Source organism: Triticum urartu, chromosome 5A (assembly GCF_056163025.1).
Source record: "Triticum urartu cultivar PI428250 chromosome 5A, HENAU_Tu73, whole genome shotgun sequence".
Classification (NCBI taxonomy): domain Eukaryota; kingdom Viridiplantae; phylum Streptophyta; class Magnoliopsida; order Poales; family Poaceae; genus Triticum; species Triticum urartu.
In genome coordinates this window covers 229706572-229718008 of record NC_141877.1, presented here as the reverse complement: position 1 = coordinate 229718008, position 11437 = coordinate 229706572, and the positions used below count along the sequence as shown (strand labels likewise).

The window sequence follows — 11437 nt, the reverse complement described above, 5'->3', positions numbered from 1 at the left end:
TCTCAGAAAGGGCCCGCTCTAGGACATCAGGAGAAGCGGAGGAACTTGGGGTCAGCAACATGGCAAAAGAAGGAGGAAGAGGCGTCGTCATCACCATGGCCTGGGAGGCAGGAAGCTCCTGAGCCTCTCGGACATCAGCACCCGAGAAGGACGCTGGCACCTCCTGAGTCAGTGACGCTTCGGGGGCTGACTCCTCCTGAGGATGCTCCACCCAGCCTCACGACGATGATCGGGCTAGAGAAGTACGAGCACCGTCCCCACCCTTGCTCATGGAGAGGGGCGCGGTCGCAGGAGGCGGCCCGGACTCAAGTAGCACCACCTCGCCCTCCCTTCTCCTCTTCGCCGCAGGTGTCAGCTTGGTTACACAACAAGGAAAAAGAGTCGGAAACCAGCATCAACAACAAGAACAAGGCAAGACGGGGATACTTACTGATCCGCCGTGACATAGTCCCTCCGCTTTGGGAGCTTGAAGCCGGAAAGCTTCGCAACCCGAGGCACGGGCGCGCCAGCTCCGGAAGCAGAAGTAGGAGCAGCAGTTGGGCCGGAAGCGGCTCTAGGCAGCGTCGGAGCAGAAGCAGCATCCCGGGAGATCAACGTCAATCGTTCCCTCGTCGGGATGACGAGCGGCTTTCCCTTCTCCAGGCGGCGTCAACCTCGTCGTCGTCAGGAAGGGTGCGGAGGATGTCGGCTTTGCTCAAGGGGGAGGTTTCCCCCATCCCTTCAGGGGTCACCTCCGAGTCATCCTCCTCATCCTCTTCCTCCCCGCGGGACTCACCAGAAGACAGCTCCACCAGCGTCGGCGACACAGGGGCCCCGGTGGGCGCCGGCGGCACTAGTCCGCTCCCGTCAAAGGTCGGCCTGGAGGCCACGACCAGCGCCCCATCCTTGCGGTTGAACAAGGGAGTGAAGACATTTGGTGGGTACTCCTGGTCATCCCCAACCAGGATGCGGAGAGCCATAGCCAGCTCATCATCGGACAAGGCTTGCGGGCTCAGGCGAACCTTGTCCTCTTCGTCCCCAAGCTCCCACAAGGGGCGCGTACGCGCCTGAAGCGGGGCTACGCGTAGCATCATGAATTCCCTCAAGAGCATGGCCCCTGTCACCTTTGCCGCCTTCACGTTGCCTGGCTTCAGGTCGGTGTTCATCTGCTCCAGCACCAACATCGCCCGCTCGTCAATGAGCTTCGCGCCAGACCACCCCTTGTCGGACTGGGGCATCTCCGTCGGCAGCATCATGCGTGGGTGGGCGCACTTGGCATCCATCATGGCCCACTTGCTCTTGAAGCCATCGGCCTTCTTCCCCGTCTTCGAGATGGAGTTGGCCTTGTCGGCCGCAATGAAATTGGCACACCTGGAGGTACAGCCATCTTGATGCGGAGGGAGAAGAAGTGGCACAGCAGAGCCACGGATGGCATCACACCAAGGTACGCCTCACATTAGTAGGCAAAGATCGACAAGAGAAGGATAGACTTGGGATGAAGATGCAGCGCCTGCAGCCCGTAGTGGTCGAGGACCTCGTAGAAGAAGTCAGAAAAGGGGGACACCAGCCCCGCGGCGATGCTGCTCGTAAAGAGGGGGAAGAAGGTGCTTCCCTCGGGCTCTGGCACGTCGGAGCCGGCCCGGAGCCCGGTCTTCCCCTTCTCGTTGCTTTCCCCCACCGTCAGCAAGCGCATGGCGGCGAGGTTCTTCTCCGAGATGTTGGGCACATCGAGGGCGGGCTCATACCAAGCCGGCGACGAGGCGGGCTTGACCCTCCGGGGCGCCATTGGTCGTTGATGCGGGAAAGGATGGGAGTAGATCTGGAGATTTCGGAAGCAGGGAGCAAGAAGGGGATCTGAAGCAAGGCGAAAGGAAGCAGTGAAGGCAAGCACTGTCTACGCCACCCTTTTGACAGTCGGGGAGTTGCCGAGGCTGCATGGGGAAGCGGAGACGCCCACGTCCAATCAACCACCACGCGTCGACCAAGGCCGCAGGCTATTGGGGCCCGCGGCGCTCCGTACTTGCACCTTGGCTTCGCCTCGAAGCCAAGCCTGAGGGCACCTTGGGCCCGGGGGCTACTGTCGGCATTCTAGGAACGGGGGTCCCTAGACTTGCCTGCCTGCGGCCCACGGCGTGGCTCTGCCAGCGGGCCCGTACGGCCCATCTTCACCAACAAGCATTCAAGACCCTCGCGAGGGGCCAAGCCTCGCGAGGGGCCAAGCCTCGCGAGGGGCAAGCCTCGTGAGGTGGACGACACAAGACCTCCTCAAGAGCGGCCTCACCAGGTTGGCTCACGAGGGGCGAAGAGATCAAGGCCAAGTGAACCTCGCGAGGTTCCAATGACGTGAGCCATGCCGATCGAGACCAGGCGGGTGCTAGGCAGGCGCGAGTGCTCATAGTGTCCTTGTTTCCTCTGTGGTGCTAAGGAAGCAAGCGCAGACGAAGAGTACTGAGGCATCAAGAAAAGGTTTCCATATTGGTGCAACGAGACCAAGACCAGCAGGACCAAAGGACAGAGGTCACCGTGGAGCCTAAGACGGCGTCACCACCAGCGCCTTTGGCAGGCGAAGACTGCTTTTGTCAGGATAACTTGTACTAGCTGTCCCCTTTCAAATTGGCCGTTGTTGGCTCCCTTCCCACTCAATATTTGGGGAGAGGACCAGGGCCTCTATAAATAGGACTAGCCACCACACCAACCAGGGGGACCGGATCAACCTCATCTCAGATCCCACCTAGCCACACACTCACCTAGCACAAGAACACCTCACCTCAGGAGGATGTTATTCCCCTTCTACTGTTCATCATCAGCCCAAGAGGCAATCCACCACACCACACTGGAGTAGGGTATTACACCGCAACGGGTGGCCCGAACCAGTATAAATCTTGTGTCCCTTGTGTTGCGAGTTCGTCGAGCTAGCCTTAGAGTTCGAGAAGTGCTTGAGGGCGTGATCGGTGAGGGAGAGATCTTCGCCCGCAACCCAGTGTTTGAACCTTAAGGGTTTTGCCGGAACCCGAAATCCGATAGCGACAATTTGAGCTCTGTAGATAGTAACACTACTATCAGCGTCCGTCTTCCTCTTAAAGATCCATTTATTCTCAATGGCTCACCGATCATCGGTCAAGTAAATCAAAGTCCATACTTTGTTCTCATACATGGATCCCATCTCAAATTTTATGGCCTCAAGCCATTTCACGGAATCTGGGCTCATCATCACTTCCTCATAGTTCGTAGGTTCATCATGGTCTAGTAACATGATTTCCATAACATGATTACCGTACCACTCTGGTGCGGATCGTACTCTGGTTGACCTACAAGGTTCGGTAGTAACTTGATCTAAAGTTGCATGATCATCATCATTAGCTTCCTCGCTAATTGGTGTTGGAATCACCAGAACTGATTTATGTGATGAACTACTTTCCAATTCGGGAGAAGGTACAATTACCTCATCAAGTTCTACTTTCCTCCCACTCACTTCTTTCGAGAGAAACTCCTTCTCTAGAAAGAATCCACTCTTAGCAACAAAAATCTTGCCTTCGGATCTGTGATAGAAGGTGTACCCAACAATTTCTTTTGGGTATCCTATGAAGACACACTTCTCCGATTTGGGTTCGAGCTTATCAGTTTGAAACATTTTCGCATAAGCATCGCAACCCCAAACTTAGAAAAACGATAGCTTAGGTTTCTTGCTAAACCACAGTTCATATGGTCTCGTCTCAACGGATTTAGATGGTACCCTATTTAACGTGAATGCAGCTGTCTTTAATGCATAATCCCAAAACGATAGTGGTAAATCGGTAAGAGACATCATGGATCGCACCATATCTAATAAAGTACGGTTATGACGTTCAGACACACCATTACGCTATGTTGTTCCAGGTGGTGTGAGTTGTTAAAATTATTCCACATTGTTTTAGATGAAGGCCAAACTCGTAACTCAAATATTCGCCTCCGCGATCAGATCATAGAAACTTTATTTTCTTGTTACGATGATTCTCAACTTCACTCTGAAATTCTTTGAACTTTCTAAATGTTTTAGACTTGTGTTTCATTAAGTAGATATACCCATATCTGCTCAAATCATCTGTGATGGTCAGAAAATTATGATACCCGCTGTGAGCCTCAACACTCACCGGATCGCATACATCAGTATGTATTATTCCCAATAAGTCAGTGGATCGCTCTATTGTTCCGGAGAACGGAGTCTCAGTCATCTTGCCCATGAGGCATGGTTCGCAAGCATCAAATGATTCATAATCAAGTGATTCCAAAAGTCCATCAGCATGGAGTTTCTTCATGCACTTTACACCAATATGACCTAAACGGCAGTGCCACAAATATGTTGCACTATCATTATCAACTTTGCATCTTTTGGCATCAATATTATGAATATGTGTATCACTGCGATCGAGATTCAGTAAACTATTTATATTGAGTGTATGACCATAGAAGGTTTTATTCATGTAAATATAACAACAATTATCCTTTGACTTAAATGAATAACTGTATTGCAATAAACATGATCCAATCATATTCATGCTCAATGCAAACACCAAATAACATTTATTTTAGGTTCAACACTAATCCCGAAGGTAAAGGGAGTTTGTGATGGTGATCTTATCAACCTTGGAATCACTTCCAACACACATCATCACCTCGCCCTTAACTAGTCTATGTTTTATTTTGCAACTCCTGTTTCGAGCTACTGCTCTTGGCAGCTGAACCAGTATCAAATACTGAGGGGTTTCTATAAACACTAGTAAAGTACACATCAATAACATGTATATCAAATATACCTTTGTTCACTTTGCCATCCTTCTTATCCGCCAAGTATCTAGGGCAGTTCCACTTCCAGTGACCATTTCCTTTGCGGTAGAAGCACTCAGTTTCAGGCTTGGGTCTAGCTTGGGCTTCTTCATGGGAGTGGCAAGTTTCTTGCCATTCTTTTTGAAGTTTCCCTTTCTTTCCCTTGCCCTTTTACTTGAAACTAGTGGTCTTGTCAACCATCAACATTTGATGGTTTTCTTGATTTCTAACTTCATCGATTTCAGCATCACAAAGAGCTCGGGAATCGTTCTCGTCATTGCTTGCATATTATAGTTCATCACGAAGTTCCAGTAACTTGGTGATAGTGACTAGAGAACTCTATCAATCACTATCTTATCTGGAAGATAAACTCCCACTTGATTCAACCGATTGTAGTACTCAGACATTCTGAGCACATGCTCACTGGTTGAGCTATTCTCCTCCATCTTGAAGGCAAAATACTTGTCAGAGGTCACATACCTCTTGACTCGGGCATGAGTCTGAAATACCAACTTCAACTCTTGGAACATCTTATATGCTCCGTGGCGTTCAAAACATTTTTGAAGTCCCGGTTCTAAGCCGTAAAGTATGGTGCACTAAACTAGCAAGTAGTCATCATACCGATCTTGTCAAACGTTCATAACGTCTGCATCTGCTCTTGCAATAGGTCTTTCACCTAGCGGTGCATCAAGGACATAATTCTTCTGTGCAGCAATGAGGATAATCCTCATATCACGGACCAAGTCCACATCATTGCTACTATCATCTTTCAACTTAGTTTTCTCTAGGAACATATCAAAAAATAAACGGGGAACTACATCGCGAGCTATTGATCTACAACATAATTTGCAAATACTATCAATTCTAAGTTCATGATAAATTTAAGTTCAATTAATCATATTACTTAAGAACTCCCACTTAGATAGACATCCCTCGAGTGATCTAAATGATCACATGATCCATATCCACTAAACCATGTTCGATCATCATGTGAGATGGAGTAGTTTTCAATGGTGAACATCACTATGTTGATCATATCTACTATATGATTCACGCTCGACCTTTCGGTCTCAGTTTTCCTAGGCCATATCTACATATGCTAGGCTCGTCAAGTTTAACCCGAGTATTTTGCATGTGCAAAACTGGCTTGCACCCGTTGTATGTGAACGTAGAGCTTATCACACCTGATCATCACGTGGTGTCTCAGCACGAAGAACTGTCGCAACGGTGCATACTCAGGGAGAACACTTATACCTGGAAATTTAGAGAGGGATCATCTTATAATGCTACTGTCGTATTAAGAAAAATAAGATGCATAAAGGATAAACATCACATGCAATCAAAATAAGTGATATGATATGGCCATCATCATCTTGTGCCTTTGATCTCCATCTCCAAAGCACCATCATGATCACCATTGTCACTGGCTTGACACCTTGATCTCCATCATAGCATCATTGTCGTCTCGCCAACTATTGCTTCTACGACTATCGCTACCGCTTAGTGATAACGTAAAGCAATTACATGGCGATTGCATTTCATACAATAAAGTGACAACCATAAGGCTCCTGCCAGTTGCCGATAACTTTTACAAAACATGATCATCTCATACAACAATTTATATATCATCACGTCTTGACCATATCACATCACAACAAGCCCTGCAAAAACAAGTTAGACGCCCTCTGCTTTGTTGTTGCAAGTTTTACGTGGCTACTACGGGCTTCTAGCAAGAACCGATCTTACCTACGCATCAAAACCACAACGATTTTTTGTCAAGTGTGTTGTTTTAACCCTCAACAAGGACCGGGCGTAGTCAAACTCGATTCAACTAAAGCTGGAGAAACAGACACCCGCTAGCCACCTGTGTGCGAAGCACGTCGGTAGAACCAGTCTCATGAACGCGGTCATGTAATGGTGGTCCGGGCCGCTGCATCCAACAATACCGCCGAATCAAAGTAAGACGTTGCTGGTAAGCGGTATAACTATTATCGCCCACAACTCATTGTGTTCTACTCGTGCATATAACATCTATGCATAGACCTTGCTCGAATGCCACTGTTGGGGAACGCAGTATTTCAAAAATTTCCTATGCTCACGCAAGACCTATCTAGGAGATGCATACCAACGAGAGGGGAGAGTGTGTCTGCGTACCCTCTTAGACCGTTAAGCGGAAGTGTTTATCAAGGCGGTTGATGTAGTCATACACCTTCACGATTCGTCCCGATCAAGTGCCAAACATATGGCACCTCCGTGTTCAGCACACGTTCAGCTCGATGATGTCCTCGCCTTCTTGATCCATCAAGACGGGTGTCGTGGAATTGCGACGACAAATGTCCTAGTGGAAGGACTTAATCATGGAGCCATCGCAACTAGGAAGCTTAAAGGGGTTAAAATGGGACAAAGGACACAAGGGTTTATACTTGTTCGGCCCCTTGCGGTGAAGGTAAAGGCCTAATCCAGTTTGAGGTGGTATTGTTTATGTTTCGATTACTAGGGAGCGAATTCACTTGACCTAGCTTTCGATCTGAACTTACTTGCCCTCAACCGCCGCCGGGTCGTCCCTTTATATGTAGAGGTCGACGCCTAGCGGCTCACAGAGTCTCGGTCGGCTCCTAAATAGTGTCCAGCTCGGTCTCTAACTATCCCTGCCATACAATACAAGTTATGCACATATGGCGATTTATCTCTACGGGCCTTGAGTCGCCTTTGGGCCTTGGGCCCTTGAATGAACCGCCATCTTCTAGAGCTATCTTGGGATTCATGAATCGCCATAGGTATAACCCAGCCCCTCTTGGGAGGGTCATACCTAATAGTTATATCCCCAACATTAGCCCCCAGATTGATTTGAACTGGTTCATGTCAATCTTCAACACTTATAGAAAATTCTTCTGCTCCTCATTGTGCGAGAATTTGTAACCCGCCATGACGTCATCTTCTGGATTTGTGATAACCCGCCATGACGTCATCTGTCATTACTTCACACTTTATCCAACGTATCTCAACGGATCCTTATCTTAATGACCATCCCGAGAATCGAGGCATCCTGGTAGCCGGATAACCATATTTTTGGCCTCCTCGTTTTTCGCGCCCACTTAAGAGTCTTTCCTTATAAATAGGCATGACCGATCTTTCCTCAGTATCCCCCTTTCCAGCGTCTTCTTCCTCTCACAACCCTTCTGCCGCTTGAGCTCCTCCACCGCTGTAGAGCACCTCGTCTTCTTCAACCTCGGCCGCTGCATCAACCTGAGTCGATCCATAGAACGGCGGCGACCCTTCGCAGTAGATCTGTAGCTGTAAGTTTCTGCCTTCCCATACCTCAGATCCGCATTAGGGTTTGCGAGTTTCTCTGTGTTCTTCGTAGTTCATTGTAGTTCATCTTCCAGGCTGTACCGCGAGCTTCTTTGATCTGAAAATGGTGTTCAACCAATGTGGTAGTTGTTTTATTTCCACTTTTTGATATCAGTAGATCCCCTTTCCTGGAAGAAAAATCTTGTGAAAGCTCATGAACTCATCTGTACTGGTTTTTAGGTATAGATTTGTTTTTCTTTTCCTGCACAGCTGTTGATCCAAAATAAGCTGCAGCTTGTGAAACTTGTTTATGTAACACTTAGGCAAAAACTGCATTTGTTAGATCCATCTAGCCATGGCGGCTCAAATTGCCGACTTAAATTGAAATACTCAACAGACATCATCCAACTTATCATGGCGGCTTAAATAATTTGCACTGCTCATGGCGGTTTATGTAACCTGACATAATTTAGTCATATACCATTAGGCCCCTTTGTAAGCCGCCATCTTGAATATGCACTGTAATATATTTCCTCTCCGTCTTAAGTTTGAACCGGCAATTTCACTCTTTGTTAGGCTTCCGTCTTCATGATGCCGCCCAAAACACCCACTTCATGCAATTGGGTCAAGTCCATCGTCACAGATAGTACACTTGACAACTTTGTGAAGACTAGCTATCTGCCAAAGAAGGAAGTCATGTCCTACCATGCACCTAATCCAATCGAGGAAAAGCCTCAGCCCAAAGAAGGGGAAGTATTCGTCTTCACTGACCACATGAACTGGGGCTTTTCCCCACCCAGCTCAAAGTTTTTTAGAGACATCCTACACTTTTTTGACCTCCGTCCTCAAGACATCGGACCCAACTCCGTGTCTAATATTTGCAACTTTCAAGTGTTCTGTGAGGTGTATCTTGGAGAAGAGCCCAGCTTGCTACTCTTCATAGAGTTATTTTATTTGAACCACCAGAATGAATGTGCCAACAGGCCTAGCTTGGAACTTGGTGGGGTCTCAATCCAACAATGGAGAGACGCCATTTTCCCTTATGCGAATCAACCAAGTCACCCCAAAGACTGGAACCAGACATGGTTCTATTGCCAAGACACTTCTCCGGCTGATGAGAACCCTCTGCCCGGCTTTCGTGCCCTGTGCGTCGAGTCTAACCATCCTCTACCAGACAAGTTGTCCGCTGCTAATCACCAGAAACTCGCCCCTACCATGGCTAAAATCAAGGCTCTTTTGGGGAATGGTTTAAGTGGTATCGACTTGTTCCGGGTTTGGCTTGCCTGGCGGATCATTCCATTGAGCCGTCGTTCTGGTTTGATGTGCGCCTACACAGGCGAGTTGAATGATCCTCTGCAGCACAGCCCTGACAATTTACCTGACGACGTCATTGATGATATGACAAAGTCGCTTTTGAACGAAAGCCTAGTAGACTGTGGCAAAGTGGGCTTAAGCCCTTTCTGCAAAGCTAACCCGGCTCCAGCGGTAAGCCGCCAAATTGAGCATTTTTACCTTCATCCTTGATGTTTTGTCTTTACTTAGACTTTTGCTGATTTTCACAGGCTAAGGACAAATTTTGGAAGACAAAGTACGACCATGAAGCTGCAAAGAGAGCCAGGAAGGCCAAGAGAGCCGGCAGAAAAACCGCTGCCAAGAAGATAGGAAATAAGACCAGCGCCTCTGATTTGCTTCGACTAGAAGATACCTCTGAGTCGGAGGTAGCTCTTGATTCTCTACGCTCCTTTTTTAACCACCTTATTGACACTGATTATCATCAGGTGGACACATGAACGAGTCACGGAGTGGGTGAAGAGGTAACTATTATTTCCTCCGACTCCGAGCCTTTGCCAACATAGAAAATCCGAAGAGTAACCCGGAAAGTAAGATTTCCACATCCTTTAGCTTTCAAGATCCTCAATTTCTTTTGAAGCGACAGATTCATGAGAGCCGGAGGCAGACTCGGACCAGCAAGGACGCAGAACTCTCCTCCGGCTTACCAAATACACCAAGGAAGCGCCGGAACGAGGTCACCTCTGACTTAACCCCTTTTTATCCTTTGGCGGGTCTTACTCGTCAACCACTCAACTCTTCCGACTCGAATTATCAGGAAACTTCACCTTCCTCCAGCGATTCACTCCAGTCCAACATGCCGACTTTTAAGACCGCTCCGGGGTAATGATAATTTACTTATCCTATATTCATTTCAATTCTTTATATTTGTACTAATATTTTGATCTTTATGCAGCGGAAAAGCAAAGCCCAGCAAGAAGGTGAAGAAAAGCAAGCCGGCCGAAGAGCCCTCCATCAATGAGTCAGAACTCCATACGGCCACACCGGAAGCCTCTGTTCCTGAGCCGCCGCTTGAACCGTCTCATGATATGCCAATGCCAACCGCTGACCCACCTGTTGATCAAGCCGCCGATGGCTTTGAAAACCCTGAAGTCTCTAGCCCGGCCAATACAAACGACCCACAAGATGCTGATGTTGAAATCACCAAGACTGGCTACACTGATCCGGGGAGACCTACTGTGCTAGCCAAGTGTTCTGCCAAAGAGGAGCACCTGGAACGCCGTAAGGTCAGATTTGACATTGCTGATTATACTCACATGAGCATTGGGGAAGTTTTTTCTGGCTATCTTAGCCAAGTGCACAGCAGCCGTGACCTCGAAGTTGATATGGTGAAGCAAATGCACCAGAGATTTGAGGTATAAACTCTTCCCTTCACTGAATTATCCTTACTATGCCAGCCCCCAAGTCTATTGCTTATGATGAATATGTTGTAGACTTAGAATAAACATATAAGCATTAGTAATATCCTTTGGTCAAACCTGTAAAAAATCCGGCTTACTCCATAGTCCCCAAGGGTCGGGTTAATCAACATGAATGAGCCGGTCCTTCACATGCTTGTGCAGAATATAGTCCTTGTGTAGATTTAATAGCAATATGCATTAGCCCCCAAGTGCTAAGTACTCTTGCTTGCAAAAGGCTTGGGACTTAATATTATATGCTAATATTCATGATTTTTGACCAGGTATTTGTACAGGCCACCACTACTCAACTTTAATTAGAACTGTCTGAATTGAAGAACCGTCTGGAGGCTCAGGAGACTGAAACTCAAAAGGCCAATTCCAAATTTGAATTCAGTGTGGCTGAACAAGAGAAATTGAAATCCGAGTTTGGGGTTGAGAAGAAGGCCTGGGAAGAAGAAAAAATTGCCTTATCCCAACAAGCTGAAACAGTAGAAACGGCTCTTGAAGAGGTGACTACTGAATTGTCCGGCTTAAAACGCCATGTATCTCAGATGGTCTCAGCAATCTTTGGTAAGTCGCCCTGCAAGTATCAAATATTGAATCTTTCTAGTGAT

At 47.7% G+C, this 11437-nt stretch overlaps 1 protein-coding gene across 1 annotated transcript; it reads left to right on the top strand.

The window, feature by feature from the left end:
• The first annotated feature begins 9288 nt into the window (after positions 1–9288).
• LOC147970882 (uncharacterized) lies at positions 9289–10784 on the top strand. Its single transcript, XM_087523699.1, has 4 exons — positions 9289–9558; positions 9636–9851; positions 10004–10245; positions 10319–10784. Exons 1-4 carry the CDS (start codon positions 9289–9291, stop codon positions 10782–10784), a joined length of 1194 nt encoding a protein of 397 aa, XP_087379825.1.
• The last annotated feature ends 653 nt before the right edge of the window (positions 10785–11437 follow it).